This window comes from Lygodium microphyllum, chromosome 15 (genome assembly GCF_053477565.2).
Source record: "Lygodium microphyllum isolate KBCC chromosome 15, Lygodium_microphyllum_v1.1.10, whole genome shotgun sequence".
NCBI lineage: Eukaryota > Viridiplantae > Streptophyta > Polypodiopsida > Schizaeales > Lygodiaceae > Lygodium > Lygodium microphyllum.
This window is the reverse complement of record NC_141149.1, coordinates 66,746,349-66,762,778: the sequence shown is the minus strand read 5'-3', so window position 1 is coordinate 66,762,778 and position 16,430 is coordinate 66,746,349. Positions and strand designations below refer to the sequence as shown.

Genomic DNA, 16,430 nt, shown 5'->3' with positions numbered 1-16,430 from the left:
AGTAGCCAAGGATGACATGGATCTTGTACAATTGGATGCTAAGGCAACATTTTTGCACAATTACCTTCATGATGAGATCTACATACAATAGTCAGTGGGTTTTGTGAAACATGGCAAAGAAAAATCGAAGGGTTTTTGTTTGCAAGCTTTAAAAAAGTATTTATTAATTAAAGCAAGCTCCACATGCATGAGATCTACATATAGTAGCCAAAGGTTTTGTCTATAAGCTAAAAAAGAGTCTTTATGGATTAAACTAGGCCACGTGGGAATGGTATAATAAGTCTAGTGTCTTTATGCAGTCTCATGGCTACAACAGAAGTGAGATAGACCATTGCTTATACACTAGAAAGACTAAAGATAGCAGCTTGATAGTATTGATCTTGTGTGGATGATATGTTGATAGTTGGGAAAAACTAATATGAGATTTATGCCTTGAAAAAAAGGTCAATCAGAATATACAAATGAAGGAATTGGAATATGCCTTGAGATTTATATCCTAAACCTCTAAAATGAAGGATTTGAAATATGCAAATAACATTCTTGGCATGTGTAAATCAGGGATAGGATAAATAAATTGCTCTATTTGTCCCAAAAGGATTATGTTAGCAAAGTATTGCTGTGTTTCAATATGGAGTGGGTAAGACCATTAGTACTTTATTGTCTCCATATGTGAAACTTAGTGTTGATGATTGTTCCAAATTTGATGAGGAGAGGGTTGAAATGACCAAGGTTCCATATTCATCACATGTGGTATGAAGTGAGTGATACGCAACAGAGATGCAATGATCAACAACGATGATGGTAGATAGAGAGAAAAACGTGAGCATCAATAGAGCAGTAGAGAGTGAGAGAGATGCGCAATGTGTGGATACAATAAAGTGTACATCTTTTAGGTTTTTGAGATAGATATATAAAAGTAGAAGTGTTAAGGGTGGGTTTATATCCATGCACATATAAAAGGCACAATTGCCCTTTATTCCCAACAACTTCCAACCTAAAGGCAGTGTGCCTTAAGTTTGAAAGAAAGAATCAGCCAAGTCTTAAGTATGTACAAAGCTGAAATATATATACTATCCAATTCCCATCTTCTGTTGGCAATGAGCAAACCACTTTGCTAGAATACCCTTTGTGAGAAGATTTGTAGGATTATCGTCCGTATATATCTTGACAAGCTCAATGCTTTTGCTGTCAAGTACATCCTTGATAAAGTGATACTTCACCTGTATTTGCTTCATCTTTGTATAAAAGCTCTCCCACCAAACGTGAAAGCCATAAAGCCTCCTTGCATTCCTTAATGACAATCACATACCCTGCCTCTATAGTAGATAATGCAACACACTTCTATAGCCTAGATATCCAGGAAACTGCTTCCCCTATGAAGGTGAATACATACCTCGAAGTAGACTTTTTGTAGTCAGTATGACTAGCATAGTTTGCATCTATTAAGCTGACAAATGCCTTTTGGTTTCCAAAGCAGACCCACAAATCCTTTGTGCCTTAAGATATCTCATGATACCTTTTACTGCTTCCCAATACTTTTTGCCAAAATGTACCATGTACTTGCTAACCACTCCCATTGTAAATGCTATGTTAGGATGTGTAGGAACCATAGCATATATTAAGCCACCCACAGCTAAAGCATACAAAACCTTGGCTATTTCAGCCTTTTTATCATCAGATGTAGGGCTATTCTCTGCACTAAGTTTCACATATGGAGGCAATGGTACGCCAACCACTTTTTTACTCTCCATATTGAAACACTATAAAATCTTGGATACATACTCCTGTTGTGATAGATAAAGAAGACTTTTTGATCTGTCCTTGAGTATATCCATGCCAAAAATATCATTTGCCTTACTAAGATCCTTCATGTCAAAACTGCTATGTAGGTTCTGCTTCAATGTGTCCAAAGCAAGTAATAAGATTTCCATCTGTTGCCTTCTTGGTATATAAGCAACGATCCACTTGATCTCTTTTGAATCTTTGAGATTGCATGAATGTATCAAACTTATGATACCATTCATGTGGTGCCTGTTTCAGCCCATACAAGCTTTTGTTGAGTTTACGTACCATCTTTTCCTTTCCCTTTGCCACAAAACCTTTTGGCTATTGCATATATATGTACTCATACAGATCACCATGTAAGAAAGCGGCTCACATGCAACCAAGCCCAATATGGTCTGCAAAGTAGTCATCTTGATTACAAGAGAAAAGATCTCATCAAAATCAATCTCGTGTTCCTACTTGTATCCCTTTGCAACAAGCCGTGCTTTGTACTTTGGTGAGGAACCAAAAGTGACCTTGATCTAGTAAAACCCATTTGGATGGTAGGACTTTTTGCCCCTTGGATAAATGCACAAAATCCCAAGTTTCATTCTTCTTCAGAGATTCCATCTCTGACAACATAGCTATGTTTACCAACATGACATAATCAACAACATAATTTGCATTAGGAACAAACCTATCTGGCTGTTTTGTATTTTTGGTCGTACAAATTTGCATTAATAGCTTGCTGTTCAAATGATTCAGCATGTTGTTTTACATATTGTGGCTATTTTAATGGCACATTTTCTTGCTGAAACTGTGGTATATCATAGGCAACGTCTTGCTGATCAATTTTAGCATCATTCCCTACATTCAAAGGGTCATTTATAGCAGGTATTTGTTGTTGTACAGTGAGTACTCTTTGTTGTCCTACAAGTATCTCTTCTCTAAACACAATCCTTTTGACTTCCTCAATCTTTTCGGGTTGTTTATGCATGTGATATTCCAAGAAGATAACGTCATTGCTATGTACAATTTTTCTTTTCTCGGGATCCCATAATCTATATATTATTTCACCCTTGTCACCATATTCTAAGAAAATGCATTTACAAGACTTTGGCTCCAATTTGCTGCATTGTTCCTTGTGTATGTGCATAAATGCCTCGCAACCAAACACTCTTAAGTGTGCATACAAAGGTGGCTTGCCCGACCACACCTCTGAGAGGACTCTCCCCCCCAAGGACTTGTTCGGTGACTGATTTATTAAGTGTACGGCTGTCATAACAGCCTCTGCCCAAAATCCATGGGATAATGTAGCATGAGCTAGCATGGTATGGACCTTCTCTTAAATAGTCATGTTCATATTCTTTGCAACATCGTTTTGGGGCAGATTATGAGGGGCAATGAGCTCCCTCTTTGTCTTTTTGCTGTCACAAAAGGCGTAGAAGGCTTTTGACACATGATTCCCCATCATTGTATACCGTTCAGCGTGTTGACCATATTTTCAGCACACCATTCAGCTTGTGTGTGCTACTGATTATGCTGTTGTATACCCTAAATAGGTTGTTTAAATTGACCAAAGTCTAGTACACCTTGTTGAGATAATGGTAGCCAACTATCAAACATATATATGGGGCCCACAGTTTGCAGATTTTTGCAGTCCATGAAGGGCTGACTAGCATGTTCAGAAAATACCACATCATTGTTAATGAAAACCTTGTTCATGGAGGGTTGGTACAAGCAATATCCTTTGCTTTTTGCAAGGTAACCAATAAAAATGCATTCAACAGCCTTATCTTGCAACTAAAGCATATGCCAAACAACAAATGACATGTACAAGTGACTCCATTGGCTTTCGGCCATTCCAAGCAACACACCAATCAAGGAATATTTTTTACTTTATTATGTTCAGCTCGACCTTCAGATTTCTCATACTTTCTTGCATGGGCAAGACTTTTGGGCTCTATGGACAATATGGAGAGCACACCACCAATTTTGCTCTCTACTCTTTGTGCCTCTTTTATTGCTTAGATCTTTGTAGCAATCACTTCATAATAATTTCATCCTCTATGTGATTTCCAATGTTTTTGATACATTTTTGGTGTTGCTAGGTCCCTCGATAGCATCACCTTTTGTAGATTGACTCAATCACACTGGTTTCACAAACCTGTCCTGTGTGTTTTCTTGATGGAGTTTGAAAGTTAATAGGCTTCATAAAATTTTTGAAAGAATATTTGCCTCTTGAAAGCTTGTAAAATATGTAAACAAGATTTTTCACATGTTCTAGTTTAGCTATATCCCTAAGGGTATATGACCTATCTTCTATCTTTTGTCTAGATTCAGTATTGATATGCCAAAAATTGTTAAGCTTGGAATTGTGGAGATGTTGTGTGTGTGTTGGGGAGGGAGGGATGGAGGGAGGGGACTTCTTTTCCATGATGTCCGGTTTCTTTTAGTGTATTTTTTGTGGTGGAAGAGGGAGGGGGGATTTTTGCATCTGGCTCACTGATTCTGCTTTTATCTATCATTCAGAAATACCGATCGCATAAAAGGCATCTTTTTACAAGGGAACTGGAAGCAAACAATTGGCATCATCAGAACAGCCTTCTGACTAGGGCTGGGCAGAGTGGAAATTCACAACTAGCTTCTCAACAAACGAACTTGAGTTGGGTCCAACCATACCCAGCAATACAGCCCTCTTTCCAAACACATCCTTGCGCCTCCTATCAACTTATATATCCCCCTTTACATGTATGGGGCCATCCAGTAGTGGAACTTCCTGCTATGCATGTCTCACCTCATTATAGCACAAAAGCATGGCCCACATCTGATGGTTCAATCTGGCAGTGTCCTGTGGTAATTATTCAGACAGTAAACCATATTTGGTACTTATGAAATCTCTTTTATTGAACTTAGTCTCAATAATCATATTTGCAGGCTGATTCCCAGATTCCCACATTAACTCCACAGACACCATACTTTGGGCAACCCATGGTATGCATATAAGTCTTTAAATATGAATCTGTAGTTGCATTCAATCTTTTTAACATGTATATGAAGTGAATGCCAAGTTGCCTATGCTGCTTGGATAGGTATTTGTTCCTCCCGTAGACAATTCGACACTTGGCACATGGACATCGGGAAAGGAGAACACAAAGGTCTTCTGTTCAGATGTTGCTGATAGACCTGTCCACAACAAACTCCTAGATCTCCATCCAGTAAGATTGAAATCTCAGAGACTATTAGCTGCATTTATTTGACAAAGGCAAAGCTTAATTTCCACTTTCATAAGTTTTTTTATAACAGCTTTGTCTTTCTTTTATTTTGTGCCCTTTTGTCCTATGAAAGCCAAAGGAGCTTCTACATGAAGTCATTAGTGAAGCCCTCAGCAACCCTTGGACACCTCTCCCTCTAGGTTTGAAGCCACCATCCATGGAAAGTGTCATGGCAGAGCTTGAACGGCAAGGGGTTAACACTTCATCTCCTTGTACATGATGGAGCTCCGACCTACAGTGACTGAATAATGTTAACTGACTTGATATACAGCAGAATTCGTCGACCTTGCCGGTTACAGCCCATTGTCAGAAGTTTTGCAAAGGAGCCAATTCATGTGCTCTGTATACTAGTTCCCATCTGGCTGGTCACAACTTGTGGCAGTGTAGTCCATAAGGCCTGTTTAGGTCAAGTTGAATGTAATGTTAATAAATCTGCAGTTGGAAAAGAAAGTGTCAATGCATGAAGGCTGTAGAATTCAAGCTGGCAAATCAATGGACATTACACAATTGGTTCTATAAACTGACATTCCATCAGTGCAAGCATTCAGCAGATGCATCATAATGTATACCATACCAATAATCGAATGTCGAATAATCTTTGAAATGGTACCTACTGTGATTCCAGACAGCTTTCTTGAGTGTTGCTTCTCATAAGGTCTAAGCTGGTGGCCTGTTCACATTTGATGTGATCTTTCGAAAATACTTGCATATTGCGTGTCAGTAAGGAGAGCAAAAAGGACCAGGTTTACTGGAAGTTTTTGTGATATTTAAACAGGGGCGAGATAGGTCCGAGTTGTATCTTATGTTCAATCGACCTGCAAACTTGCAAAGAGAATTAACACTTACAAATGCTGTTAATTGTGTGATGTGTACACAACCCTAACACTTTCCAGCACAAATCAGAGGGGAATGAACAATGTACCAGACATCAAAACTCAGCAAAGAAGTTTCATCATCTATATTTTGACATCTAACTCGACACTGGAGCATATCATCCCCTTGACAGCAATTAAGTCGATCAATTGACTTGGTCTCTAGAAGATAAAACGAACTGTTCTCACAAGATACCTAACAAAAACTCATCTTCTGCCATGGCAAGGGAGCAATGCACATACATATGATGAAGCCTGAGCTTGAGAATATCTTCATTAATCCTCATGGAGAGTAGCTAGCTATGGTGATAACAAATCAAGCTCGTGAATTTCTGGAAGCTACAATCACAGCAAGTGATTGAGGCTTACTTTGGAAGTCAATAAACCAAAGTGGATTCAAAAGGTTGTTATTTTGCTTCCCTTTATAGATTGAAGAGGACATGAGCTTGTGTACCTCTTAAATTGGCAAATTGCTTACTTATTTTTAGATTGGGGAGTCTCTTCCATCTGCTCACCTTTACATATTGGAGAGGGCATTAACTAGTAGATTGCCTACCTAGTTTTAGACGGGGAGTCTACACCACCCACTCACAAAGTGATGGACAAGGGTACACTCTTTACATGGGTAACCTATCCGAAAAATGATATATTTATCATCTAATTTTTTTGCAATGTCAATCCTTATGTTGTGTAACGATATCGCAACCATGTCTGTGCCCTTTTTCGAAAAGTACATTCTTGCACACTTTAGGCAAGGGTTGGGGTTCCATCACACTTGGGTGACCACTTGTAGTGTTAGATGCCATCATGGACTATAGTTCTGACTTGTTATTTTTAGTACTATGTGGCATCATTCTTGTCCAAGCATTTGTTTTCAGTACCCGCATGGCTCATTCTCTTGTAATGATTCGCAAAATTATTCTAGGCTAGCAGCCATGCAAGGAAAACTATATAGCACTAGATGGGTTGGACAATTTTTGGTCCCACATGCAGTGACATTACAAATTTTCTTTTAGTTTTTGTATAAATAAATCAATATACTATTTGGCCATAGCCTTAGTGAGTATTCACTATACCTATTTTGAATAAGGGACAAAAGTATTTTAAGTCTAAATCTATAGACCATGAAGACATAGGTGACACAAATATGGTAAGGGGGTTGACATATGATAGCTCCAATATTAGTGACATTTTTGTATTAGCTATGGACCAAGTTTGAAATGTTGGCAAATGTCTTTTAATTGGAAAGTGATGAGGTCACCTAGCAACGAGTAGAATACGAATTTCGTGTTCTCGGAGAGTCAAGTCATTGATGCATTTTTTAAAAAAGCTCATGATTGATTACATTATTGCAAGCAGTTTCGTGAACACACAAATTCATAATGATAGCCATGGTAAGGGCATGAAGTAAGTGGGAGATTCTAATGATTATTGTGGTTTGCATATGCAAGATGCAAGATTAGGATATGGGAAATATAAAAAAGATGATGATAGCAATGTGTGACAATGCCATACAACAAATCAGGGAGGACATGGCTAAGGTGTAAGGATAGAAGAATGAAATATACGAGGAGATTACAACACACTTCACCTCTTGGAAGGTAGACATTGAAGCCTCTCTCCCAAAGAAAAGTAGGGCGATTGAAGAACTCTGGCATGAGATTACTGAACATCTTAACCAACTTGATCTCCTTAAGAGGGAGGGAAAAATCACCAAGGGAGTGATGCCCAACACGTGCAAATTGAAATAGATGAGTTGACACACATGACAAAGGAGATTAATCATAGTGAAACAAGCACATGTAAAGGTGGCTAAAGACTCCAAGATGGTTTGAAGTGGCAAAGAAGACATTGACAAAGAAGGAAGAGCTTGTGAATGTAGCACTTGAAGAGAAGAAGAGAAGGAAAATTAGAGCCTTTGCATGTTTAGGTGGTCGAGTGGAAAGAGGAAGACAACCCTTTAGAAGATGCCCATAGCATATGTGAAAAAATGGGAGTGGAAGACCCCCTCCACGATGGAAAATGCATGGTGGCGCATAAGGAAGGATCTAGAAAAGGGCTATCCCCTTATTGTCAGATTTGATGATTTGGAGTCACAACGAGCCTTCCTTGCCTTTCTCTCCAAAAGGAAGGCTCTGAAAGGAGAAACAATATACCTTGAGGATGCTCTCACACCTGCCTAGGTAGCCCACCACAAAGAGTGCACATCGTAGATAATGGATGCTCGAAAAGTGGACAAATGGGCAGTATATAGATACATGTGCATCATTATCACAAAGGCGCTAATGATAGGGTGTGGCCTATGAGATGCACTTCAAGTTCACAATTTGGAACTATAATGGAGCCATGAGGACATATGTAGGGCTATTCCAAGAGACCACTAATAGGGATATCATCCTATATATAGAGAGACACTAGAGTCTGGGTACACGCTTGCCAAAGTTGAGAGGATATATATAGGAGAGAGCATGCCATTCTATTCATGAGTGGGGCACCAGAGGGTCTACAATAGCTATGTTGTATAGGGAGGAGCTACAACATATGATATAGGTCATGCAGAGAGATGAGGAGGCTTCCTTCATGTGAATTGGGATAAATACAGATTGACCCCGTGATATATATATATATATGGAAATGTACTACTTTGCTATAGCACATTCTCCATATGCACCACAAAGGGGAGTCATCATATCTACCATTTTATGAGGACATTATGCATTATTCCAACATTGGAGATGTCATGTTAATGGGGGACTTCAATACGCACACATCATAGAGACGTTTCCTTCTTTAAGAGTAAGGACCACATGCACAGAGAGTTGGCACTAGAGGAGATGGGGCTCAGACATCACACATCATAGCTAAGTGCACAGATTATGGTAACACCTCCTAGACTTGGGAGATACACATGGATAAGCCATCCTTAACAGCTTGGATGGATGGCCTGGATCGAACACTCTGACATGCTTTCCACATAAGCATGCATCAGATGTACAAGAGGAGTCCCCCTCTAGAGGATCTATACAAAGACAAGGAATGAGCACAATGGACTATCTCCTAGGGCTCTTATCCCTCATCCTCAACATACAGTCCTTCAAGGTGTCCCCTTGTCCACTAGCGTGGTAGTCGACCATGCCTACCTATAGTTTACCATCACTTGTAGACATGATGTGATCTCTAGTGAGTAACCACTCGAGATTCCCTAGATACTAATTCACTAGATTGATAGCAAGTGCTTACTTGGATCATCTCTATTGGAGCTTGCAAGAGATGGATCCCTACATACCCCTAAAGGATTTTATGGTACATCTTGTCAGAGCACTTTACACCTCAAATCCCATGTATTTTCCCCACACATGCACCCAAACCACCACCCCAAGCAAGAATGTCCCACAAAATAGTTGGCATGACGAGTACAAGGAAGTTTGTCTTCATCTCCAGCAAGGCTAAGCATGAGGGACCTATACATACAATTGAACATACTAGATCTTTCACTGCTTAATGTGGTGGGAGAAGAGGGCATTTCTATCCAAATTGGAGCATGAGCTTTACCTCTTATTCTTGGGATAGGATAGCAAGGTGTGGAGAGCATTCCAGGAGCCCCAAGCCCATACACCCATCACCTCTTCACATAAAGGGCATGCATAAGCTATCTCATTATACCAGGCAGCCCCCATTGCCCCAAACACTAGAGGACAAACCTATATCTTCTACCTCATTATACCAGGTACATGGGTAGCCCCCATTGCCCCGACCACTAGAGGACAAACCCACGTCATCTTCCTTCTTTAGCACAATGAGGGTTCGTGATGCCATCGATAGACTCTAGAACGGCCATGGGCCCAAGACCATGATGGACTAGTAGCAAAGCACCTACTATAGATATATCCTAGCACCCCTTCTAGCCCACCTATTCAATATGACCATGTGTGAAGGCTACCCTACTAGTTGGTTAGCCAATACTATAGTACAAATCTTGAAAGCTAGAGACATCGTAGTTCCTAGGATGGTCATGGTCGGCCATGTGCTAGCCAAGCTTTTCATTAAAATGTTACATTAGTGAAAAGTGTGGAAAGTGAAAAGCTTTCAAGTGATATAGTAGGTATTTCAAATCCTCAAATGCAAGGCAAGTAGAAAGTTGCATTGAGGGAGATGATGTAGTGGTGGAGCAAGCGTCTAGAATAGTGCAAGAGGAACATGAGAAAGCAATAAGCCAAGTTTTTTATATTCAATTGCAAATGGTAGGATGTGGGGATGTTATAAGTCTATGTAGACTTATGTCTCAAGAAGTGTGCCCTTGTATTCTCCTATATTGCATGATGCATCTTCAATTGCCAAACACCGCAAGAAGGAGGTGGTGTGAAGAGATGAACTAGAAGAGAGAGAGAGAGAGAGAGAGAGAGAGAGAGAGAGAGAGAGAGAGAGAGAGAGAGAGAGAGAGAGAGAGAGAGAGGAGGCACAAAGAGGAAGAAGCCCATGTAAGGGTTGTCTGAGAATAGGAAGAGGCCATACAACTATATGATGCTCATATGATAGATATGGATGATTGAATTCAATCGATGGTAGCTTTAGACAGTGGGTTGCAAGTAGTAGATAACGGGTCACAAGGGATGGAGAGTGGGTCATAGAGATTGTAAGCTTTATAGCATGATATGGAGGAGGTTGCACATCAATCCTCTCAATCCCAACCATAATCTCACCAACAATCCCAACCACAACCTCACTACCAATGATAACCTTGCTGCCCACATAACCACCCCTACTCTCAAGATTTCAACCCCTTCCCTTGAGGAAATTGTTGACCTTAGCCTTCAAGGCCTTTGCACTATGTAATTTTGCAATGGCTCATTCATCACTTTGTACACAACACACGAGAAAATAGAAATCCAAAACAATAGTCCTCATTCATATCGCTAAGCTTGTTGATTACATTTATTTGGTAGTATTGTCTTTCTTGAGTATAAAAGGGCCAGGAAATGTTTGTCTTTCTTATACGGGAAAGGCTTGTATAATGGCTTCTACAAATATAGGTGTACAAGTAGAACTAAGGTTTTTAACACAAATGCACAACATTGTTTCTTATCTCTTTACACAAAACACTCATTTCTTTTCTCATTGGGACTTGGTAGACATCAAGAGAGTAATTAGAGATAATGTGATGCAAACAAATCCTTTGATTGTGAATATAAAGTAAAATAAATTATACAAATAATAATCTATATTTTCATCATCAATATAGAAGTTAGACAAAGTAGAAAGTTCGATAACTTCATTGTGCAAGTCCCTTCTCAATTATAATGTGCATATTAACCCTAGCTTCATAATGATCAAAAGTTGACAACGTAGTTAAACATCAATATCTTGTATTGAATTTCCAGAAAACTCCCTCATGTCTTGGTCTAGTGGCAACAACCACTCTTTGCTCTTGAAATATGCAAAGGGAAGGCTAGACAAGGTTCCCCATTGCTCACTAAAACGAGGTGGTATGTAAAAATCGTCATAAAAGAATATGCCCCTCTCAGTTAGTGTTGCTTTGGTCCTCCCCTAATAGAGCTCTTCTCCAACAACAAAGATGTGGATAACATCTAGAACATCTACTTCACATTCCACTCACTACCAGTCCTTGATGCTTGATGGATACAACTTTGGCAATATCAAATAGTCTTATCAATTATAAGATGAATAAGAAACAAGGACCTTTGGTTATACCAAAAAGTAGATGCAAGTAGAATACAATACTAGTTGGGTCTATGGAGAGGGAGATTAGAGGCATTGGGTTTAAGTTGAAGCACGTTATGCATGAAATACACTCCACATGCACTTCTTTGATTGTCTTCTTGGAGCCACTAAACTTAATATATGTTGCATTGCCCTTCCAGCATGACAAGAAAAGGTTGGCTACCGAGGAACTCTTCTACTTTCCTCACCACATGATTACCCTGCTACGGTCAAGGGAGTCAGAAGTAGTTGGGGCAATGGAAGCATAAAAAGATGTTGAAATAAACTACTCAACACAAGATAGAAGAGAAAGAAAGAGAAAACCCAAAAGAACACTATAAAGAAGAGAACTTAGAAGAATGCTCAGGAAATGGAATCCATATACCAAACATGAGATAGTGGTGCACAACAATGAGTCACTAGTTGCGTGGGCATTGGCACCAGCTCCCTCTCTCCATAAAACCTTAAATGTGATGAATGAGTGAGATTGAGGATGAAGCTAGTAATATATAGGCCAACTAGCATAAAATGCCTAAATAAGCATTATAAAAACTACTTTAAAAATGCCTAAATGTCATTGTAATGCCTAGCTCAACCCAAACTAACACATGAGATCACTATACTACTAAGATCACAAGAAGAGGACCATGGATACCTAAGTAATGGGTGATCAAGCCACTACCAAGGTGGCTCGGAGAGAACTTGATTGTTGATGTTGATTGTATCAACTCCTAAAGAATAGAAAAGAATCATAACATATCTCTATGTTTGTCAACAATGTCTCATAATAGTATACAAGACCATCCTATCAAAAATGCTTTTGAACATATGTGAATATGGATTCTCTGCCTTTGGCCAAGACCGTCAAAGTGTCCCCTCATGTGAGCTTGGACTAGGAGCTAGGACTAGGAGCCAATCTTGCTCTCTATCAAGGAACAACACATCATGAACCTCAATGTCAATCTTAGCTCTAGGATTTCAAAACTTGCTATTGCATCAAGGAAGTCCCTCTGTGGAATTTATGCACCTGTATACATGTGTAGGTGAGACTCACCTACCCCACCTCACCACCCTCTCACACTCCCCCTCTAGCACAAGAGAGTCATGAGGGATGCCCTATCATCTACACTAGAAAGCAAAAGGAGGGGCTACTAATCCTTTCCTATGATTTCACGAAGATGATCCTATATACACCTGGCCTTGGTGTGGGCCGAAGGATGCGAGTTGGAGTTTGAGGAAGAGGATGACTCAAAAGAGGAGTCTAGATCTTACTTCTTCTTCTTCTTCTTGTCTTTCTTCTTCCTCAAAGCTACTAACTCTTTGCAATCTTTGTGCAAATGTCCCTTCTTACCACAATGATAACACTAGGCCTTCAACTTTCTTCATGTCACCCCTCTCTAAACCTACTTTAGTCCCTTTGTGAGGAGCAGTGAGGGCTTAGGACCAGAATCCCATATGCACAGTAGGAGAAAGTACCACCACTCAAATCTTATAAAGCATTGTACTTGCACTCTTTTTCTAATGCAATGATAGTACTCTTTCTTTCCAGTAAAGTGCCATGTCACTGTCAATACACAAGATTATTTTTATGAGTCCAAGTCTCAATCTTGGAACCTAATTCACTTGTGTAACAATTTGTCCTTGTCAGGGTCAATGTCTTCATGAGTTTCCTTTTCCTCTTTCAGCCTGCATAGCTTTCGCATTTGCCATGCTCTAGATCCTGCATATTTTAACATGGTATTAGAGCTCAGCCAAGCATGGCTTAGCTCATTTTAGTAGATCTTCACCTCTAGTCCATCTCTACTCAGCTCAGTCTCAGTCTATGAACTCACTTTCCATCTCCACCTTCAAGCTTGCCTTCATGGTTGCCATAGCCAGCAGCACCCTGTCAGATTGAAGCTCTTGTATCTCACTCCACAGGCCAAATCTTACAGAGCTTCCTTCTAGAGAAGTGTTCCCCCGCTACTAATTCTTCTCTATATCATCTCAGAACTTGACATTGCCTCATCCACCACTCAACATTGTTAATTTTCTCAGGTTCTGTTCTGTGGCCTCCACAGCCAGACAGGACTTGCTGCACTTGGAGCTTTCATATCTTATCATAGACCTCATATCTTTGGAAGATTCCTTCTAGAGAGTTGTGCCTTTTCTCAAGGAGAAGATTCCTATCACCTGACACCTTGACATTGGCCACTTTAGAGCCTAGCATTGACGAAATTCGTTGTCGTTGTCCAAAATGCACCTGCTATCGTTTGGGCTGCTGTTGCCATCGCTACAGGTCGCAATGTTGACAACCACCATAGAGCATTGATAAACCATCATTCAAGCTTCATTTTGATAAAAAAAAGTTTTGAAAATGATCCACTGTAGCTCCCACAATCAGTAAAAAACCAAGGTTGGGTCAAAACCCTAATCCATGAAGCCATAGCCTACATCATTGTCAAACAAAGTTCAAGCTACTGATGACATTACTAACATGCATGCTACTATTTTTGATGAAGTTAAAGATATGATTGCCAAAGCCCAGCAATCATACACAAAACAAGCCAACAAGAAAAGAAAGGCTATGAGTTTCAAAGTTGATGATTATGTCAGGTTACAAATTGAAAAGCGAAGATTACAAAGTGTTGACAAACACCCTGTTGTAAAGTTAGCTTCTAGATTTTATGGACCTTTCAAGATCATTCACAAAATCAATGACAATGCATTTAAACTAGAATTACCACAACACTGGAAAATCCACAACACTTTTCATATCAGTTTATTATGACCTTTTGGAGGCCAATTACCTGTACACCCTGTCTATGAAAACCCTCATTTGCTAGAAGAAGAAACTGAAATCCTTGAGCCTGAAACTATTCTAGATATTGACTTTATGACCACTATAATTGGCCGTAGATATTCTAGATATTTGGTTAAGTTTTAAAAGCATCTTGTTGAAGAGGCCCAATGGATGCACGCTTGAGACCTAAGTGCTTACCCCTCACTACTGGCTCCACATTGAGCTAATAGCAATTGAGAACAATTGCTATCCCACCTCGGGGGTATGATGCCAATAGGCATATTCCACAGTGGATTCTATGAGGTTTTGCAGTGGATTCCGTAAAATTATATTTATTGCCGAGGCTCATACACAAGGTGGATTCCTTGTGCGAAAAGTCGATGGGGACGCCTGTCCTTTTTGGGTGTCTTGTTAATTTAATGTGCAAGTGGGTGATTCCATAGTGGGTGATTCCGCAAAATACATATTTAAATTAATAGACGTTTATGAGTTTAGAGTGCGCACTCATAATAAATTAAGGTTAGGATTGAGTTCTAACAAATTTATTTATTTTGTAACTGAAGACTGCTAGGTATTTACTTTTGTCGGTTTAATTTTATTATTTTCTAACAATTGTGAATGCTTCAGTTGATGTGTAGAGCAGGCAATGGTGGCGTTGGGAAGCACTGGGCGATAACGTGTATTCAAGTTATTTAGAAGAAATTATCATTTTTGATGGGCGCGCATCTTAGGCGTGGCACCAATATTTATTTTGACGCACTTATTTATTGAAGCACTTGATATTTATTTATTATTTTGTATACGCATGGGTGCACGATTTAAATATTTGTTATTGGACATTGTATTTGGGCACTGCCAGACTCTTTGGGCGCCCAATAGCTTTAATTCTTTAGTGGGACAAAAGCAAACACAAAAGCTAAAGCGTGCTAATTGTAAATTGGGCTATTTTTTAAGCTTGGAGATGAATAATATATCAAATACATGCTTTGTGGAGCACTCACACACGGGGGGAGATTGTACCCAATTAGTCTTTTGCTTCATGTCGTGCAAGCCTTCTCTCTTGTTTTTCGTGCAAAAGTAGAGTTCTTTTGTTCTTGGGGACCTTTCGGCACTCACTACGCGCGCATACAACATCCGATCTGTGCACCATACACACACACATACACTGAGTGATTGAAAATTGAAAATTGCTTGTAATTAACAAGGATCTCACCTAGACGTAATAACCTAACGAAACCCACCAATAGTAGGAGAAGACCTGGAGACATAGTTGGGTGATTGAAACCCCAAGCATAGGACCAAGATGAGAAAGCAACAGAGAAGTCAAGCACAACAGGGGCAGTCTCCATCGGAGAAGTGGATCTACCTGACCTAATCAATCTCATCAACAACCTGGTGGAGCACGAGACCATAGAAATGGTAGAGACCAACTCAGATGATAGACACAACAAGGAGCTTAATCTAGGAGGTTTTCTAGAGAAGATCCAACAAATGGTGAACGAATATGATGCTCGAACTCGGCTAGACCACCATGCCAGACCTGTGGAGGCTGTCACAGCAGATCTTGAAGAGGAAAGAAAGCTAGCACACAAGGCTTTGCAGGGCATAGTGTCTTATAACCAAGATTAGCAGACCGGGAGCTTAGCCAAAACATGGAAACGTGAGAGATCCAATGAGTGCTAGCCCTAGTGAGTAGAAATCAGATAGGACCAGACGTAGAGAGGGAGAGAGTGCTAGAAGGAGACCTTACACTGAGCGAGCTTCTGATGAAGCGATTGCTAAATAACATGGTAGTAGAGCAAAGTGCCGCACGGCACTAGAAATGTCGCTACTCACAAGACTAGGAGTTAACCAGGGCTCCAAGAGCCAATGAAAAATCCCCGTTGTCGCAAAACAACTAGATAAATACTAATCAAATGATGACTCATGCAACTTTTGGAGCAATTCGAGTAGGTTTGTGAGGCCAATGGCCTCACCGACCCTACTCAACGCTCGCAATCATTTGGTCTATGCTTAAGT

General features: G+C 39.9%; 1 protein-coding gene across 8 annotated transcripts in view; it reads left to right on the top strand.

The window, feature by feature from the left end:
- LOC148024636 (two-component response regulator-like APRR2) overlaps positions 1 to 5,648 on the top strand; it is a 61,920-nt gene extending 56,272 nt beyond the window's left edge. For all 8 annotated transcript variants that reach the window (XM_087694260.1, XM_087694259.1, XM_087694258.1 and 5 more), the window contains exons 8-11: positions 4,297 to 4,620; positions 4,702 to 4,758; positions 4,857 to 4,982; positions 5,113 to 5,648. In XM_087694260.1, the coding sequence (XP_087550386.1) occupies positions 4,297 to 4,620; positions 4,702 to 4,758; positions 4,857 to 4,982; positions 5,113 to 5,259 (654 nt within the window). In that variant the 3' untranslated portion in view covers positions 5,260 to 5,648. The remainder of the gene's footprint in view (positions 1 to 4,296; positions 4,621 to 4,701; positions 4,759 to 4,856; positions 4,983 to 5,112) is intronic.
- Positions 5,649 to 16,430: the final 10,782 nt, after the last annotated feature.